This window comes from Oncorhynchus clarkii, chromosome 1, assembly GCF_045791955.1.
Source record: "Oncorhynchus clarkii lewisi isolate Uvic-CL-2024 chromosome 1, UVic_Ocla_1.0, whole genome shotgun sequence".
NCBI classification, from domain to species: Eukaryota; Metazoa; Chordata; class Actinopteri; order Salmoniformes; family Salmonidae; genus Oncorhynchus; species Oncorhynchus clarkii.
In genome coordinates this window covers 57,007,510-57,026,324 of record NC_092147.1, presented here as the reverse complement: position 1 = coordinate 57,026,324, position 18,815 = coordinate 57,007,510, and the positions used below count along the sequence as shown (strand labels likewise).

Below are 18,815 nucleotides of genomic sequence, written 5' to 3'. Positions count from 1 at the left end.
TACGGACTGAATACATAATTAACGAACCGATAGATGCTACAAGGAAATAGAATAAACCCATTTCTTAAGTGTTCAAAAATGAAAAAGAACGAGAAAGAACTATAAATTAGGTCATGTTTTTTTGTTTTTTTACTGCTGCGCTTGTTTTTTGTTTTGTTTTTCGCTTTGCTTTGAATGGAGCTGCTTTTACTTTCTTTCCCTTTTCTTTAATCTCATGGCACCAAATGGAACATGTTCTTCACATGCGAAACTGGAATGTCTGTCTGTCAGCTTCATAAGTCAATGGTCAGCTTGCCCTCATTTTGGCTGAAACATTTTAGACCCGTGTTGGCGTCAAATCAAATGGCTTACAGTCTTCATCATGGAAATATTGGGTCTTGCCATTTCTTTATGGCTATAGTACATAATATGAGTCCAAATCTTCAAACACTGCTCAGCTTGCCTTAGCACCTAACCATGTTACTCTCACTAGCATCAGAGTCTGGAAAAGCCATCAATCAAAACAATATAATGTGGTTTCCATATAGATCCGGGTTATATTCATTAGGGCATGCAGCATTTTAAAATGTTCTGTAATGGGAAACTGAAATGAGCGTGGACAAGTCCAAGTAGTCCCTCCCTATTTCAGTTTGTTTTCTTCCATTTGATGCCTATTAAATATGACCCAGGTAGCCTCTTCAACAAAACAGTTTATCCTATCAGGCTCCCATGAAAACGACCCAATTTAGTTTTCCGTTGGTTAAATTGGAGAAGCAATTCCTATTTTACTCACAAATATTCAACAAACACCACCCCCAAAAATACAACATTAAATGTACAAAAAATAACAACTGTATTTAAAATGACTGTTTTATAAATGAAACCCACACTGCCATTTGTTGTATTGAAATATAAGCAAAAATAAAGCTTTAAATCCCTGTGTATGATACACCAAAGGTATCACCTGTATTAGTTTATCGCCTCTCAGCTATTAAACTATAATAAACACAGTGTGTGAGGTAGTATGAGGACTCTCCTGTCAAGTTTTAAGGGACCAATCAGGCATAGTGTACTCGGGGGACTTCCTGGACTTAAAGAGGCAATAAAGAGGCAGACACCCATGGAGCTGTCTGTCTGTCTCTCTCTCAAACACGCACATACAGATACACACACACCCAGGCTCATAGAAGGCCTATAGTTTTGAAGTATGGTATGAATCAAAGTATGAATGGAGAAAACACAGTGTTGCTAAAGATTATCTGTGTATCAAACTGGATAGAAAATCTCTGTTAGCTTATAGCCTGCTTACAGCACCTCATACCATGAATGTAAACATATTATGTACAGTCATTTGCCAGGGATCAATTTACACAAGTATATTCAATGTTATACAGTGCGTATAGGGTTGGTTTCCCGGACACAGATTAACCCCAGTCCTGGATTAAATAGCATGGTCAATGGAGAGCTGTGACATCAGGATGGATGTCACATTGTCGTCTAGTGATTTCCATTGGCAAAGGTTGACCAATCCAAAGCTAGAATAATGGAAAAGGGTTACAACAATGACACTGGAACTTAGAAGACAGATGCCTGATGACCTGTATGGTCTGTCTGGAGTAATTTACAGGATAGCGTGTTTGAGTGAGTTGGACAGACAGCTCAAGGTGAATACTTTCCAAGGCAGAGAAAAAGGGACCCACTGACATAACCATAGAAATAGAATGACTAGAATGGATAATCCCCTCAGACCACAGCAATTTGATAGCACCCTCATGGATACACCCAATCTGGCTCAATGAATGGATGTCTGTTCCAGTGATTCTATTTATACGGACACAACACTATCCACTATGCTCTGGCACCTAACCTTGTGACACTAGGGAGGCATGGGATTGTTAAAGAGGGACAGGTGCCTGTGTCTTAAATCACTCTGCTGCTCCAGAGGTATGGTATGTATGAGACAGGCCATTCTATAAACAGAGGAAGAGAGACACATGCAGACAGACACAAGAGATGGACGTGAATGAGAGTAGTCTCTACTGATTTAAGACTAACTGACACAGGACTAAAAGTCTTTTGGCTTATTACAACTTCGCTTGGCAGCATCATTAGCCGAGCTCTTTGTCATTGGTATAGCTGATCATCTCCCTTAGAGTAAGACCATGGAGATGAAGACCCAGGCTCAGGTGTGTGCTACTATGCTTCAAAAGAGGGAATTTGGTGGGATCCATCTTGGCTCTTTTTTTTTGTTATTCTGAAACCTTCTCTCTCCAGGAGATGCTGTTGAAGCACCAGGAATGTCTGAAGAGGCAAAGAGAAGCGGTGAAGTTCCGAATGAAGAAATTAAGCACAAAGCAAACTGAAATCACTGTAAGTAAACTAACAGCATGGGGATTAATCTGTGTGAACAGAGGTCAGACGCATCACACTACCATGTTAGTCATATTAAACGTATACATGAGAGTTCCAGTGAAATTGTTGGGGTCTGAGGGGCTTCGGCCCTTCTAGAATTTATATTTGGTAACACTTCCTTGTAACAAGTATGTAACAAGTATTGTAATTAACTGTAATAATACATAGTTAAACTGTAATAACAACATGTAACTGGAGGTAAAACAGTCTGTAATTACAGAGGTGTAACAATGAACGCTTGTTACCATGCTTGTTACAAATCTTAACGTTTCCGATAGCATCCCAATCAAATATCCTAAAGCACTATATTTCAGCCTGCACAAATCATGTGATTAGTTAGCTCATTTAAAATCAACCACTTCATTGACTGACACAACTCTGACACAATAAATGGCTCTGTAGTCTTTAGGCCCAATGAATAAAACAAGTTCACATTACTTTCAATTGTTAAGTCAATTAATGGTGTATTTGACAATCGGTAGATTATTTTAACCAAACATTTTTAGACACGTGAATAAACAGTTATGGTTAAAATTGTGAGATAGTCATTCGTGCTTGACAAATTGAAAGCCTATTAAGGTTGGCTGAATAATGGTTTATAAATACACTTAAAATGTTCATAAGACAACATTTATTTCATCATGTAAACCTTGCAAGGGTTTCACTGTTGAGGAACATTTTCACTTTTGGATGGGATACATTGATGCAATTATTTATTTATACCAGGGATTAAGTCATTATGTAATGATCAAGGTCAAGATCTACGCATCTGAAATAACGACAAATGGGTCTATAAGGTCATGCCGCATTCAAAACCACTTGGAACTTGGAACTCGGAAATCTCCGGCTTTCAACGAAACTCGGAACTCTGTAAAAAAACAAGCTCCAACTGGGAAAAATCTGTTTGAACGGTTATCCAACTCGGAATTCGAAGTTGGAAACTGTGGCATCTTTCAAGAGCTCCGACTTTCTGACCTAAAGATCACTGATGTCATGATTTGACTTTTTTTCTGAGTTCCCAGTTCTCTTGAAAGTATCATCAGAGCACATCGTCAACAAATCAACGTTTGCTTTGTGAAATGCTTACTTACAGGCTCTAACCAATAGTGCAAAAAAGGTATTAGGTGAACAATAGGTATGTAAAGAAATAAAAGCAACAGTAAAAAGACAGTGAAAAATAACAGTAGCGAGGCTATATACAGTAGCGTGGCTATAAAAGTAGCGAGGCTACATACAGACACCGGTTAGTCAGGCTGATTGAGGTAGCATGTACATATAGATATGGTTAAAGTGTCTATGCATATATGATGGACAGAGAGTAGCAGTAGCGTAAAAGAGGGGTTGGCGGGTGGTGGGACACAGTGCAGATAATCCGGTTAGACAATATGAGGGAGCACTGGTTGGTCTGGCCAATTGAGGTAGTATGTACAGTACATGAATGTATAGTTAAAGTGACTATGCATATATAATAAACAGAGAGTAGCAGCAGCGTAAAACTGCGGTTGGGGGGTGGCACACAATGCAAATAGTCCAAGTAGCCATTTGATTACCTGCATTTTTGTCCCAGACTTGGCAATCCGGTACCGCTTGCCATGCGGTACTAGAGAGAACAGTCTATGACTGGGGTGGCTGGGGTCTTTGACAATTTTTAGGGCCTTCCTCTGACACCGCCTGGTGTAGAGGTTCTGGATGGCAGATAGCTAAGCCCCAGTGATGTACTGGGCCTTACGCACTACCCTCTGTAGTGCCTTGCGGTCGGAGGCCGAGCAATTGCTGTACCAGGCAGTGATGTAACCAATGATGCTCTCAATGTTGCAGCTGTAGAACCTTTTGAGGAGCTCAGGACCTATGCCAAATCTTTTTAGGTTCCTGAGGGGGAATAGACTTTGACGGGCCCGCTTCACGACTGTCTTGGTGTGTTTGGACCATTCTAATTTGTTGGTGATGTGGACACCAAGGAACTGGAAGCTCTCAACCTGCTACACTACAGCCCCGCCGATGAGAATGTGGGCGTGCTTGGTCCTCCTTTTCCTGTAGTCCCCAGTCATGATGATTGAAGAAGGCAATGAGCCTTCTTTTTTAAAAATGACGGGTGTGGAAGTGAAACCTACTGCGTGATAGGGAAAGGGGGAGATAAGCCGTGTGGGGAAACGCCCAATCTGTTCAACTTATCACCTCTAAAATGTTAATGAAACACTATAAAGAGTTTATTTAATGTGTCATTATATAATGTGTCATTATATATATATAAAAAGGAGTACGGGAAAAACACGCTGGATGACTTGACTAAACATGCAAGACGAACTGGCACTGAGAGACAGGAAACACAGGGATAAATACACTGTGGAAAATAAGCGACACCTGGAGGGGGTGGAGAGAATCATAGGAACAGGTGAAACAGATCAGGGCGTGACAGTACCACCTCCACCTGGCTGACCATGGTGTCGGTGGTGGAAATCGGCGATGAAGGCCCGGGTCCAAGATGTCTTTAGCCGGGACCCAGCACCTCTCCTCCGGGCCATAACCCTTCCAGTCAACCAGGTACTGGAAACCCCTGCCCCATGGTCGAACCTTCAGGAGGAGCGTCACCGTATACGCTGGATGGCCACCGATAACCCAGGGGGGAGGGATGGGCCTGGAGACAGAAAACAAAGGACTGTGAGACATGGGCTTAATCCTAGACACATGGAAGGTAGAGTGAATCAGATTGTACAGGGGTAACACAAGACGGACAGCAGTGGAACTCAGGACTTTGGAGATTGGAAAAGGACCAATGAACCGGGGAGACAGCTTGCGAGACTCTACCCGAAGGGGCAGATCCCGAGTGGAAAGCCATACCCTCTGCCCAATGAGGTAGCGGGGACCTGAGATCCGGCGATGGTTCGCTTGTCGACGATACCTGTAGTTGGTCTTGAGAATAGCAGCCCTGGATATTTTACAGGTACGTCGACAGCGGCAGACAAACATCTGGGCCAAGGGTACGCTGACCTCCTGCTCTTGTTCCGGGAAGAGTGGAGGCTGATACCCCATGGAGCACTCGAAAGGGGAGAGTCCCATGGCAGAACTGGGAAGGGTGTTCCGGGCATACTCCACCCAGACCAGTTGACGGCTCCAGGTAGTTGGGTTGGTTGAGACCAGGCACCTTAACGTGGTCTCCAGGTCTTGGTTGGCTCGCTCCGACTGACCGTTAGTTTTGGGATGGAATCCGGATGACCGACTGGCCGACGACCCAATATGTTTTCAGAATGGCTTCCAGAACTGAGATGAGAACCCCGATCGGAGACCATATCTACTGGAGTCCATGTCTACTGGGAGTCCATGTATCCGGAAGACATGCTGGGCCGTCTCCTTGGCAGAAGGTAGTTTGGGGAGAGGGATGAAATGGGCGGCCTTGGAGAACCGATCGACTACCGTCAGAATGACCTTGTTGCCATCAGACAGAGGGAGCCCAGTGACAAAGAGATATATGAGACCAGGGACGATGAGGCACCGGTAGTGACTGAAGGAGGCCTGAAGGAGCTTGCCGTGGAGTCTTGATTCTGAGCACACACTGTGCATGCGACAACGAAGGTGGGCCACCAGAAATGTTGTTGGAGGAAGCCTAGTGTATGACGGAACCCTGGATGACAGGTCAGTCTGGAGGAATGAGCCCATTCCAGGACCCGGGACAGGACTGGATTAGGGACAAACAGCATTTTTGTCATGCCCCCTTCAGGTCCAGGCTGGGAGCGTTGTGCCTCACGGACCAGGTTCTCAATACCCCAATCCACAGTGGCAGCAAGGCATGAGGTAGGGAGAATGGTTTCAGAGGTTGAGGGTGTGGCAGAGGAACTGTATAGGCGGGAGAGGGCATCAGGCTTTACATTCTTTGACCCTAGGTGGTAGGAGATGGTTAAATCTGGTGAACAGGAGGGCCCACCAGGCCTGCCTGGAGTTAAGGCGCTTGGTTGTACGGAGATTTTCCAGGTTTTTATGGTCAGACCAGACCAGGATTGGCTGTTCTGCTCCTTCCAGCCAGTGCCTCCACTCTTCCAACGCCATCTTCACCACCAGGAGTTCTCGGTTGCCAACATCGTAGTTCCTTTCACAAGGATTGAGACGATGGGACAGGAAGGCACAGGGATGAAGTGTCTGGTCCTGGGCTGATCGCTGGGACAGGATGGCCCCCACTCCAACATCCGAAGCATCCACTTCCACCACAAATTGACGCGAGGGGTCCGAATGGATGAGGACGGGTGCTGTTGTAAACCGATGTTTCAGGTCCACAAAGGCTTTGTCAACAGCTGGAGACCATTTGAACGGAACCTTGGGAGAGGTGAGTGCCGAGAGGGGGGCTGACAGGGTGCTGTAGTCCCGAATGAAACGACAGTAGAAGTTTGAAAAACCAAGAAACCGCAGCCTGGATGTTGGTTGAGGCCAATCCACCACTGCTTTCAACTTTTCTGGATCCATCTGCACATTGCCCTCAGCAATGACATATCCCAGAAAGGTGATTTTAGAGCAGTGGAACTCACACTTCTCGAACGGTTGGTTCCCCAGGAGGAGTTGAAGGACCTGTCTGACATGCAGGTGCAGATCGGGGGAAAAAACAGGATGTTGTCAAGGTACATGAACACATGTAAGAACACATGCATGTCCCGAAGCACATTATTGACCAAAACCTGGAAAACAGCGGGGGCGTTGGTGACTCCAAATGGCATGACCTGGTACTCATAATTTCCACTGGCTATGTTGAAGGCTGTCTTCCACTCATCCCCCTCGGGTATCCGAACCAGATGGTAGGCATTTTGAAGGTCCAACTTAGAAAATATGGTGTCCCCCAGGAAAGGTTCAAACGCCGAGGAGAGGTAGGGGGTAACGATTCTTGACAGTATGGTCATTAAGTCCCCGGTAGTCAATGCATGGATGCAGGGTCTTGTCCTTCTTCTCCACAAAGAAAAACTCTGTGCCGGCAGGAGATGCAGATGGACGGACGGCCCCAGTGACCAGAGACTCCTCTATGTACTCCTCCATAGCTGAAGTGTCTGGTCCAGACAGAGAATACAATTGACCCCGAGGTGTTGTAGTGCCTGGGAGAAGATTAATGGCACAATCATAACGATGGTGCGGGCGAAGGGAAGTAACACGTGCCTTACTGAACACTTCCATGAGGCCATGGTATTCTGTGGGGATAGCAGAGACATCCACAGTCTTGCTAACATCCAGAGAAAGATGACTTGAGGAAGGCTGTGCTGCTTGAAGGCAGTGGGAATGGCAAAATGGGCTCCAACCCAGGATGGAGCTTGTGGTCCAATCTATCCTTGGATTGTGCTTTTGAAGCCAAGAAAATCATAAAACAACCGGAACATGGGGAGATGCAATGAGGAGGAACTCTATTGTCTCACTGTGGTTGCCAGAAACCCGTAATTGAACGGGCACAGTACTATGGGTGAGAGTCAATGAGCACTCGGAGAGACTTAGATTGGTCTCCCCACAGCACAAAAGCAAAAAGGGGTGTGTGGGTGATGGGAATTAGGGAACTCCCATTCTGATACACCATAGTACTGGTACCCACTAGAGACAAGGGTTCCGTAATAGGGCAGGTAGCTATAAAATGTCCTGCCCCTCCACAGTACAGACAACAGTTGTTATTCATCCTCCGTGAGCGCTCCCAAACTGATAGCCTAGTTCTTCCCAACTGCATGGGCTCAGGAGTATCCAACTCACCAGTTGTAGATTCTCGAGAGGGATTGGGTGACTTCAAATCCTCTCGGAAGAGCTGCCTTCAGAAACTTCCGGATTCCCTTGGAGGTGAACACGCCATAGCGGGTGCACGAGTGTGCCTGAGACCAGACCTCCTCTCACTCTTCCGTTCCCTTAGGCGTCCATCAATTTTAATGGGCGACAAGGGCGACAAGGGAGTCGAAATCCATCGGAAATTCCTGAGCAGCTAGCTCATCCTTTACATCCTCAGATAATCTGTGCAAAAAAGTATTGAAAAGACACTCCAGATTCCAGGAACTCTCGGCGGCCAACGCGCAAAAATCAACCGCATAGTCTGCCACACTACGGGAGTTTTGATGTAAGTCAAGCACTTTACTGGCCGCCTTTCTCCCGGAAACCGGAGACTCAAATATCTTTCTCACTTCTGCCATGAATTCCTCCAGATGCCCACAAATGGCAGATTGTTGCTCCCAAATTGCCGTAGCCCAGGAGAGCGCCCTTCCCGACATTAGTGTAATAATATACGCTTTCTTCGATCTGTCTGAAGGAAACGAAGATGGCTGTAGCTCAAAAATAAGTGAGCACTGAGAAAGAAAACCCAGGCAGGTACCAGGATTCCCCGACTATTGCTCCAGAGGAGGTAAGCGGGTTTCTCGGGGAGCCTGGATAGGCTGTACAAACTCACCACAGATAGGGGGAAAATTACTGGGTGATTGGGGTTTTTCAGAGGTGGTAGGTAGCCTCTGAGCTAACTCCCATAATAGCCTTTGGTTGTACCATTCTTTCAAGGACCTGAGCCCTTCCAAAAGTTCCTGTACCAACTCCTCATGTCTCCTAATGGTGGCTCCCTGCAGGGAGACAGCATGGCAGAGCTGGTCCAAGTCTGCTGGGTCTGTCATGGCAGATGGTTGGATAGGCGTCCCGCTTGAAGGACACAAGCTGGCAACATCCGGTGAAATTGGAGGGCACGCAATTCAAATAAATAATCGTAATATTAAACATTCATGAACATACAAGTATCTTATATCATTTAACCTGTTGCGACGACCAAACCCGGATCCGGGATTCTATTTATAGACCTAAGCTCATTACCATAACGCAACGTTAACTATTCATGAAAATCGCAAATGAAATGAAATAAATATGCTATCTCTCAAGCTTAGCCTTTTGTTAACAACACTGTCATCTCAGATTTTCAAAATATGCTTTTCAACCATAGGAAAACAATCATTTGTGTAACAGTAGCTAGCTAGCGTAGCATTTAGCGTTAGCATTAGCGTTAGCATTTAGCAGGCAACTATCACAAAAACAAGTAAAGCCTTCAAATAAAATAACTTACCTTTGAAGAACTTCTGATGTTTTCAATGAGGAGACTCTCAGTTAGATAGCAGATGCTCAGTTTTTCCAAAAAGATTCTTTGTGTATTAGAAATAGCTCCGTTTTGTACATCACATTTGGCTACCAAAAAAAAAAAAAAAAAAAAAAAAAAAAAAAGCCCTCAAAACGCGAACTTTTTTCCAAATTAACTCCATAATATCGACTGAAACATGGCAAACGTGGTTTAGAATCAATCCTCAAGGTGTTTTTCCACATATCTCTTCGATGATATATCCTTCGTGGAAGCCTGGTTTCTCCTTGCTCTCAAATGGAAAAATAATTGCACCTGGCTTTACGCTCCAATTTCGACGCAGGGACACCAGGCGGACACTTGGAAAATGTAGTCTCTTATGGTCAATCTTCCAATGATATGCCTACAAATACGTCACAATGCTGCAAACGCCTTGGGGAAACGACAGAAAGTGTAGGCTCATTCCTTGCGCAATCACAGCCATATAAGGAGACAATGGAAAACAGAGCTTCAGAGATTCTGCTCATTTCCTGGTTGACGTATCATCTTGGTTTCGCCTGTAGAATGAGTTCTGGGGCACTTACAGACAATATCTTTGCAGATTCTGAAACGTCAGAGTGTTTTCTTTCCAAAACGGTCAATAATATGCATAGTCAAGCATCTTTTCGTGACAAAATATTGCGCTTAAAACGGGAACGTTTTTTATCCAAAAATGAAATAGCGCCCCTAGAGATCCAAGAGGTTAAAAGCTTAAATTCTTGTTAATTTAACTGCGTTGTCCGATTTACAATAGGCTTTACAGTGAAAGCATACCATGCGATTGTCTGAGGATGGTGCCCCACATCAACATATTTTTCAACCAGCACAGGCTTCATAAAATCACAAATAGCCCTCTCCTTCAGGCGCCGAAAGACTGATTTTGTTCCGGTGGTGTCCTAACCAAAACTCTAAATTCTTGCTTGTTTTTCAAAGAGCAAGCCTGAAACCTTGAATAAAGACTGTTGACATCTAGTGGAAGCCATAGGAATTGCAATCTGGGAGACGGATTTACATACAAACAGTAAGTTTCCATTTTAAGAAAAAATATTTTGGTTGTTTTTGTCTTCTGATATTCACCTGCCATATCAATTATGTTATAGTCTCAGACATTTAACAGTTTCAGAAATGTCAAAGTGTTTTATATCCAATGATACCATTATTGCTATGCATTTTGTTACTCTGTTACTCTGGCTTCTGGGTCTGAGTAACAGGCCGTTTACTTTGGGCACGTCAGTCAGACGGAAATTCAGGAAACTAGACCCTATCCCAGAGAGGTTATTAAGAATGATGGAGGCCACTGTGTTCTTGGGAACCTTCTTGGGGATCAATGCTGCAGAATATTTTTTGGTTCCCTTCCCCAGATCTGTGCCTCGACACAATCCTGTCTCGGAGTTCTAATCAAAACAAATCAAATCACATTTTATTTGTCACATGCACCGAATACAACAGGTGTAGACGCTTACAAGCCTTTAAATGGCAATGCAGTTTTAAGAGAAAAGAAGAAGAAATATAACAAAAAATGAAGGAGCAACAATAAAATAACAGCAGTGTGGCTATATACATGGGGTTCCGGTACAGAGTCAATGTGCGGGGGCACCGGTTAATTGAAGTAATTGACGTAATGTGTACATGTAGGTAGAGGTAAAGTGACTATGCATGGAAAATAAACAGAGAGTAGCAGCAGCGTAAAAATGGAGGGTGGGGTGGGGACAATGCAAATAGTCCGGATAGCCATTTGAATAACTATTCAAGAGTCTTATGGCTTGGGGGTAGAAGCTGTTATGAAGCCTTTTGACCTAGACTTGGCATTCCGGTACCGCTTGCCGTGCGGTAGCAGAGAGAACAGTCTACGACTAGGGTGGCTGGAGTACATGGCAATTTTTTGGGTGTCCCTCTGACACCGCCTGGTATAGAGGTCCTGGATGGCAGGAAGTTTGGCCCCAGTGATGTACTGGGCCGTACACACTACCCTCTGTATTGCCTTGTGGTCGGAGGATGAGCAGCTGCCATACCAGGTGGTGATGTAACCAGTCAGGATGCGCTCGATGGTGCAGCTGTAGAACTTCACGACTGTCTTGGTGTGTTTGGACCATGATAGTTTGTTGGTGATGTGGACACCAAGGAACTTGAAGCTCTCGACCTGCTCCAGTACAGCCCTGTCAAGGAGAATGGGGGCGTACTCTGTCTTCCTTTTTCTGTAGTCCATAATCATCTCCTTTGTCTTGGTCACTTTGAGGGAGAGGTTGTTATCCTGGCCTCACACTGCCAGGTCTCTGACCACCCCCCTATAGGCTGTCTCATCGTTGTCAGTGATCAGGCCTACAAATGTTGTGTTGTCGGCAAATTTAATGATGGTGTTGGTGTTGTACTTGGCCATGCAGTCATGGGTAAACATGGAGTACAGGAGGGGACTGAGCACTCACTCCTGAGAGGCCCTTGTGTTGAGGACCAAAATGGCAGATGTGTTGTTACCTACCCTTACCACCATGGTGCGGCCCGTCAGGAAGTCCAGGATCCAGTTGTAGAGGGAGGTATTTAGTCCCAGAGTCCTTAGTTTAGTGATGAGCTTTGAGGGCACTATGGTTTTGAACGCTGAGCTGTAGTCAATGAATAGCATTCTCACATAGGTGTTCCTTTTGTCTAGGGAAAGGGTAGTGTGGAGTGCAATAGAGATTGGCATCTGTGGATCTGTTGGGGCGGTATGCAAATCAGAGTGGGTCTCGGGGTTCTGCGATAATAGTGTTGATGTGAGCCATGTCCAGCTTTTCAAAGCACTTCATGGCTACAGACGTGAGTGCTATGGGTCGGTAGTCATTTAGGCAGGTTACCTTGGTGTTCTTTGGCACAGGGACTATGGTGGTCTGCTTGAAACATGTTGCTATTACAAACTCGGTCAGGGACAGGTTTAAAATGTTAGTGAAGACACTTGCCAATTGGTCAGCGCATGCTCAGAGTACACGTCCTGGTAATCCATCTGGCCCTGCGGACTTGTGAATGTTGACCTGTTTAAAGGTCTTACTCACATCGGCTACGAAGGACGTGATCACACAGTCATCCGGAACAGCTGATGCTCTCATGCATGCTTCAGTGTTGCTTGCCTCAAAGCTAGCATAGACGTTATCTAGCTCGTCTGGTAGGTTTGTGTAACTGGGCAGCTCGCGGCTGTGCTACCCTTTGTAGTCCGTAGTAGTTTGCAAGCCCTGCCACATCCAACGAGCATCAGAGCCGGTGTAGTACGATTCAATCTTAGTCCTGTATTCACAGTTTGCCTGTTTGATGGTTCGTCGGAGGTCATAGTGGGATTTCTTCTTAGCACCCGGGTTAGAGTTCCGCTTCTATCCTTTAGTTCAGTGTGGCTGTTGCCTGTAATCCATGACTTCTGATTGGGGTATGTACATACGGTAACTATGGGGACGACGTTATCGATGCACTTATTGATGAAGCCAGTGACTGATGTGGAGTACTCCTCAATGCCATCGGAAGAATCCCGGAACATATTCCAGTCTGTACTAGCAAAACAGTCCTATAGCTTAGCGGACAATTCCTTCGACCTCATGGCTTGGTTTTTTCTCTGACATGCACTGTCAACTGTAGGACCTTATATAGACAGGTGTGTGCCTTTAAAAATCATGTCCAATCAATTGAATTTAGCACAGGTGGACTCCAATCAAGTTGTAGAAACATCTCAAGGATAATCAATGGGAACAGGATGCACCTGAGCTCAATTTCGAGTCTCATAGTAAAGGTTCTGAATACTTATGTGAATAAGGTATTTTTGTATTACATTTTTTATAAATTTGTAGACATTTCTAAAAACCTGTTTCATGCTTTGTCATTATGGGGTATTGTGTGTAAATTGATGAGGAAATACATTTAATTAGAATAAGGCTGTAACGTAGCAAAATGTGGGATAAGTCAAGCTGTCTGAATACTTTCCGAATGCACTATACATTAACTACATTATTTACAAGTAAGTACCCCTCAAGATACACTTAATTTTAACTAGCTAAATCCTGTGTAACACCTAGTAATTACATTGTACTTTTACATGTACTTGTGTGTTTATTATTCCACTTGAGGATGACACCTGTATGGTAGACCCCAGTTAGTGAGGTTGGCCTATATCTTATCTGTTTTGTAAACTCAACCAAGTTAACCTCTCTGGGATATGTGGGACGCTAGCATCACACCTGGCCAAAAGCCAGGGAAAATGCAGAGCGCCAAATTCAAATAAATTACTATAAAAATCAAACTTTCATTAAATCACACATACAAGATAGCAAATTAAAGCTACACATGTTGTGAATCCAGCCAACATGTCAGATTTCAAAAAGGCTTTTCGGCGAAAGCAAACGATGCTATTATCTGAGGATAGCACCTCCATAAACAAAGAGAGAAACCATATTGCAACCCTGCAGGCACGACGCGACACAAAACGCAGAAATAAAAATATAATTCATGCCTTACCTTTGACAAGCTTCTTTTGTTGGCACTCCAATATGTCCCATAAACATCACAAATGGTCCTTTTGTTCGACTAATTCCGGCGATATATATTATGGCGCGTTTGATCCAGAAAAACACAGGTTCCAAAAGTTACCTGTAGTAAACTTTGCCAAAACATTTCAAGCTACTTTTGTAATACAACTTTAGGTATTTTTTAACGTAAATAATTTATCAAATTGAAGACGGGATAATCTGTGTTCAATACAGGAGGAAAACAAACTGTAGCTAGCTTTCTGGTGACGCGCCTCTATCTAACAGTAAACTTCAAGTGACCCTCGTTCAAGATGGCCGTACTTCTTCATTACACAAAGGAATAACCTCAACCAATTTCTAAAGACTGTTGACATCCAGTGGAAGCGATAGTAACTGCAAGAAGGTCCCTTAGAAATCTGGATTCCCAATGAAACTCATTGAAAAGAGAGTGACCTCAATAAAAACAAAAATCTGAATGGTTTGTCCTCGGGGTTTCGCCTGCTAAATAAGTTCTGTTATACTCACAGATATGATTTAAACAGTTTTAGAAATTTCAGAGGGTTTTCTATCAAAATCTACTAATTATCTGCATATCTTATCTTCTGGGGATGAGTAGCAGGTAGTTGAATTTGGGCATGCATTTCATCTGGACGTGAAAATACTGCCCCCTGTCACCAAGAAGTTAACCCAGTGTCACGCCCTGGTCGAAGTATTTTGTGTTTATCTTTATTTATTTGGTCAGGCCAGGGTGTGGCATGGGTTTTTGTATGTGGTGTGTATGTATGGGGATTGTAGCTAGTGGGGTGTTCTAGTTAAGTCTATGGCTGTCTGAAGTGGTTCTCAATCAGAGGCAGGTGTTTATCGTTGTCTCTGATTGGGAACCATATTTAGGCAGCCATATTCTTTGAGTTTGTCGTGGGTGATTGTCCTTAGTGTCCTTGTTCCTGTCTTTGTTAGTTTACACAAGTATAGGCTGTTTCGGTTTTTGTTTCGTTCTTTTGTTTTGTAGTGTTTGTATTAATTAATGTTTACGTTTGTTCATTAAACATGAATCTCAATAGCCATGCTGCATTTTGGTCCGATCCTTGTTCCACCTCTTCGTCAGAGGAGGAGATAGAAGAAAGCCGTTACACCCAGATGGTACACTTTTTAGGGGCAAGTGCTTGCAACAATATTGAGTGGACATTTTGAAGAGTGTGCATTCACAGATAGGAAATCAGAGTTTATGTCATCTCGGGACACCCAGCGCATGTGTCCACGAGATTATACCCTCGGATGAAGCTGAGAAGAAACAAAACACTGGTGAAGTTAGTGAAAACTTGACCATTTGTAACAAGCATTGTAACATGCATTCGTTGTTACACCTCCGCAGTTACAGAATGCAATTGATGACCTGTTGATATTACAGTGGAACTGTGAGTTATTACAATTAACTTCAATGCTTGTCACAGAGTAATTATCCATGGAATTACACTGTAAGGATCCCTTAAAAGGAAGTGTTGCTTTATATTTCTGTGGTCACATCTCATATCTATATTTCAATGGTGTCTATTTGTGCTAAAAAACTCTCAAAGCATGTGCATATGAAGCTCTAAGATGGGATATGTTGCAATGACTTTCACACTGAGTCTGTGTCACCCAACCAGAAAAAGTCATCAGCAATGAGGGAGAGTATAAGGAAGAAGTATGAGGACATCCAGAGGGTTCTGGATGAGGACCTGGGGATGACTCTAACCCACCTGGACATGGAGGAGAGAGCTGCAGTCACAGCCCTGGAGGACCTGATGGAGAAGAACTGCACCATCATTCAGGAGATAGAGCAGGATCTGGCCAGGCTCACAGCTGAGCTGGCCCAGAAGGACTTTCTACTGCCTTATTCACTGGTGATTTGGCTCTTCGGTTCTATTTAACATGAACTCATTCAATGGATATTGATGATGGATGTAACTATGATATGTACATATTGTGAACTGCCTATTCATTGTCACTATCTTTATGTCCTACCCATCTTCTCCAGGACACTGAGATAGTTGGCAGGTATGTCATTTGATCCAGATACATTTTTTGTTTCTTATACCACATGCAAATCAGATACAAATATTTTTTAGGGAAACCTGTTATTGACAAATATGTTTTCAATCATCATTATTGATCATGAACTGTCACTGTTCATGTGATGGCTCCTGCAGTAAATATTGATGTCTGTCTTCTCTCACCCAGAGTGATAGATCTGCTGAGCAGGACAGATCCCAGCAACGTGAACTTGGATGAGCCTAAAGCTGACCAGATCCTCAGCCTCACCAACAACATGCTGCTACTCATACGCTCCCAGACCCCCATCACCAAGAGACTCATCAAGAGCTGTGAGTTCCCTTAGTATTCCATGAAGTCTTTTCATTTTTAATGATTTCATTCATAAGATGTGATGTCAATTACACTTGAAGCGAGATAGGCAGGTTCTTTTTTTACACTGTCAGAGTTATTTCGTTATGTATGTGTGGGTAAGCCATTTTAACATGCAGCATGTTTTTGAACCTAAAAATGCAATCTCAATTGTACCTCACACTGCCCTCTCCCACCGGGACAAGAGGGGAAGTAACTATGTTAGAATGCTGTCATACAGCTCAGTGTCCACACCATAGTTCCCTCCAAGCTCATCACCAAGCTGGGGATGCTGGAACTGAACACCTCCCTCTGCAACTGGATCCTGGATTTCCTGAAGGGTCACCCTCAGGTGGTAAGGGTAGTCAACAACACCTCCGCCACGCTGACCCTGAACAGGGTGTCCCTCAGGGTTGTGTGCTTAGTCCCCTCTAGTACTCCCTGTTCACCCACAACTGATTGGCCACGCATGACTCCATCATCAATTTGTCTGATGACACAACAGTGTCTCACCGAAGGCGATGAGACAGCCTACAAGGAGGATGTAAGAGACTTGGCAGTGTGGTGCCAGCACAACCTCTCCTTCAAAGTCAGTAAGACCAAGAAGCTGATCGTGGACTATAGGGGAAAGAGGGGAGAGCACATCCCCATACACATTGACAGGGCTGGTCAAGAGCTTCAAGTTCCTTGGTGTCCACATCACTAAGGACTTAACATGGTCCACACACACTCGCACAGTCAAGAAGAGGGCATAATAGGCTGAAAATATTTGGCATGGGCCCCAAGATCCCCAACAAATTCTACAGCTGCACCATCAAGAGTGTCTTGACTGGCTGCATCACATCTTGGTATGTCAAGTGCACTGCCAAGTGCTACATAGGGTGGTGCGGACAGCCCAGTACATCACTGGGGATGAGTCCACTTTGACATAATGGGGTATTGTGTGTAGGCCAGTGACACAAAATCTCAATTTAATCTATTTTCAATTCAGGCTGTAACACAACAAAATGTGGAAAAAGTCAAGGGGTCTGAATACTTTCCGGAGGCACTGTACATATCTACCTCAAACACTTTGTAACCCTGCACATTGATCTAGTACTGGTACTCCCTGTATATACCTGTAGATCCATTCTTGTGTATTTTATTCCTCGTGTTACTATTTTTCTTTGTATTAATATTTTTAAACTCTGCATCAATAGGAAGGGCTAGTAAGCAAGCATTTCACTGTAAAGTCTACACACGTTGTATTTGGTGCATGTGACAAATAAAATCTGATTTGATTTTAAAACCTAAAACTCTGTGATTTCAAATTTTTATCAGCACAAAGCGGTTATGGCTCGCCACACCCAGCCAGTGAGAATATTTTCTTTTAAATATTGTCATTTCTCATGGTAAAAATACACATCTGTCCCCAGATTCCACAGAGGTTTCCCTGGACCCAGAGACAGCGCACCCTAAGCTGATAATTTCTCCGCGCGGTGACAGTGCCACCTACACAGACACCTGGCAGGAACTACCAGAGCTCCCGGGCCGCTTTGACACCACCCTCAACGTGATCAGCCTGCAAGGCTTCAGCTCTGGGCGTCACTACTGGGAGATAGACGTGGCTGGTAAGACGTACTGGGAGCTGGGCCTCACCTACCCCACCATCTCCCGCAAGGGCCGAGCTGAGGACTGTTGGCTGGGCCGTGGCTCTGACTCCTGGGCTGTGGAGTTCTTTGATGGGGAGTACACAGCCTGGCACAGTGGGGTGCCCCACCAGCTGCCTGTCACAAAACACTTCAGCCGTATTGGGGTGCTATGTAGTTTCCCAGGGGGCCTGGTGTCTTTCCTGGGGGCGGACAGCATGACCCCTCTGTTCTCATTCTGCGCAGGGGCTTTCAGGGACTGTCTCCACCTGGCGTTGTGCTCAGGTCACGATCACAATGGTACAAACACCAAACCCATTGTGATCTGTAACGCACCTCCACCTCCTAGTGCTTTCCAGAATGACCAGGAATGCTGACTCTGCTTCTTATGATGCTCCTACTGACTCTTAAAGGCTTTATCATTGGATCATCAGCATTTAGTCAGCGATGTTATTTGACAATTTCTCATGTTGCTGCTCTTTTATCTATACAAGTACTTAAATATGCATTCTGTAATCTATTAATGACTGGATTTAAGGTGCTGTTTCTAGGTAGAAGGGGAGGATCAAGATCCTTTTAAATTTATTGTGGTTCCAGTTTTAGAGAAGTCCATATCTTTCTAACCAAAGTATTAGTGGTTTTAGCTATCAAATAAATATATATATATATATATATATATTGCTGCTCTGTAAACCAGACAGGGCCACAGAAGGAAGATTTGCCGTAAAATAAACTTCATGCCCCTGGAGAGTAGCCTACACAGCTAACATGTGATGTGAATCCAAAGTCTACACTCAAACAAAAAACAATCTCTCTTTGTAAATAGGATCTCTGAGCTCTAATGGT

The 18,815-nt window shown here is 44.2% G+C and overlaps 1 protein-coding gene across 2 annotated transcripts; it reads left to right on the top strand.

Annotated features, from left to right (window-relative positions):
• The first annotated feature begins 2,008 nt into the window (after positions 1 to 2,008).
• On the top strand, positions 2,009 to 18,750 carry LOC139409108 (zinc-binding protein A33-like). Of its 2 annotated transcripts, XM_071153814.1 has the most exons (6): positions 2,009 to 2,165; positions 2,254 to 2,349; positions 15,606 to 15,842; positions 15,977 to 15,996; positions 16,180 to 16,322; positions 17,757 to 18,750. In XM_071153814.1, the coding sequence occupies exons 1-6, from the start codon at positions 2,142 to 2,144 to the stop codon at positions 18,344 to 18,346; spliced, it is 1,110 nt and encodes a 369-aa protein (XP_071009915.1). In that variant the 5' UTR covers positions 2,009 to 2,141; the 3' UTR covers positions 18,347 to 18,750. The 2 variants fall into 2 exon arrangements, with proteins under 2 accessions (XP_071009915.1, XP_071009926.1); XM_071153825.1 differs by lacking the exons at positions 2,009 to 2,165; positions 2,254 to 2,349 and adding an exon at positions 14,669 to 15,374.
• Positions 18,751 to 18,815: the final 65 nt, after the last annotated feature.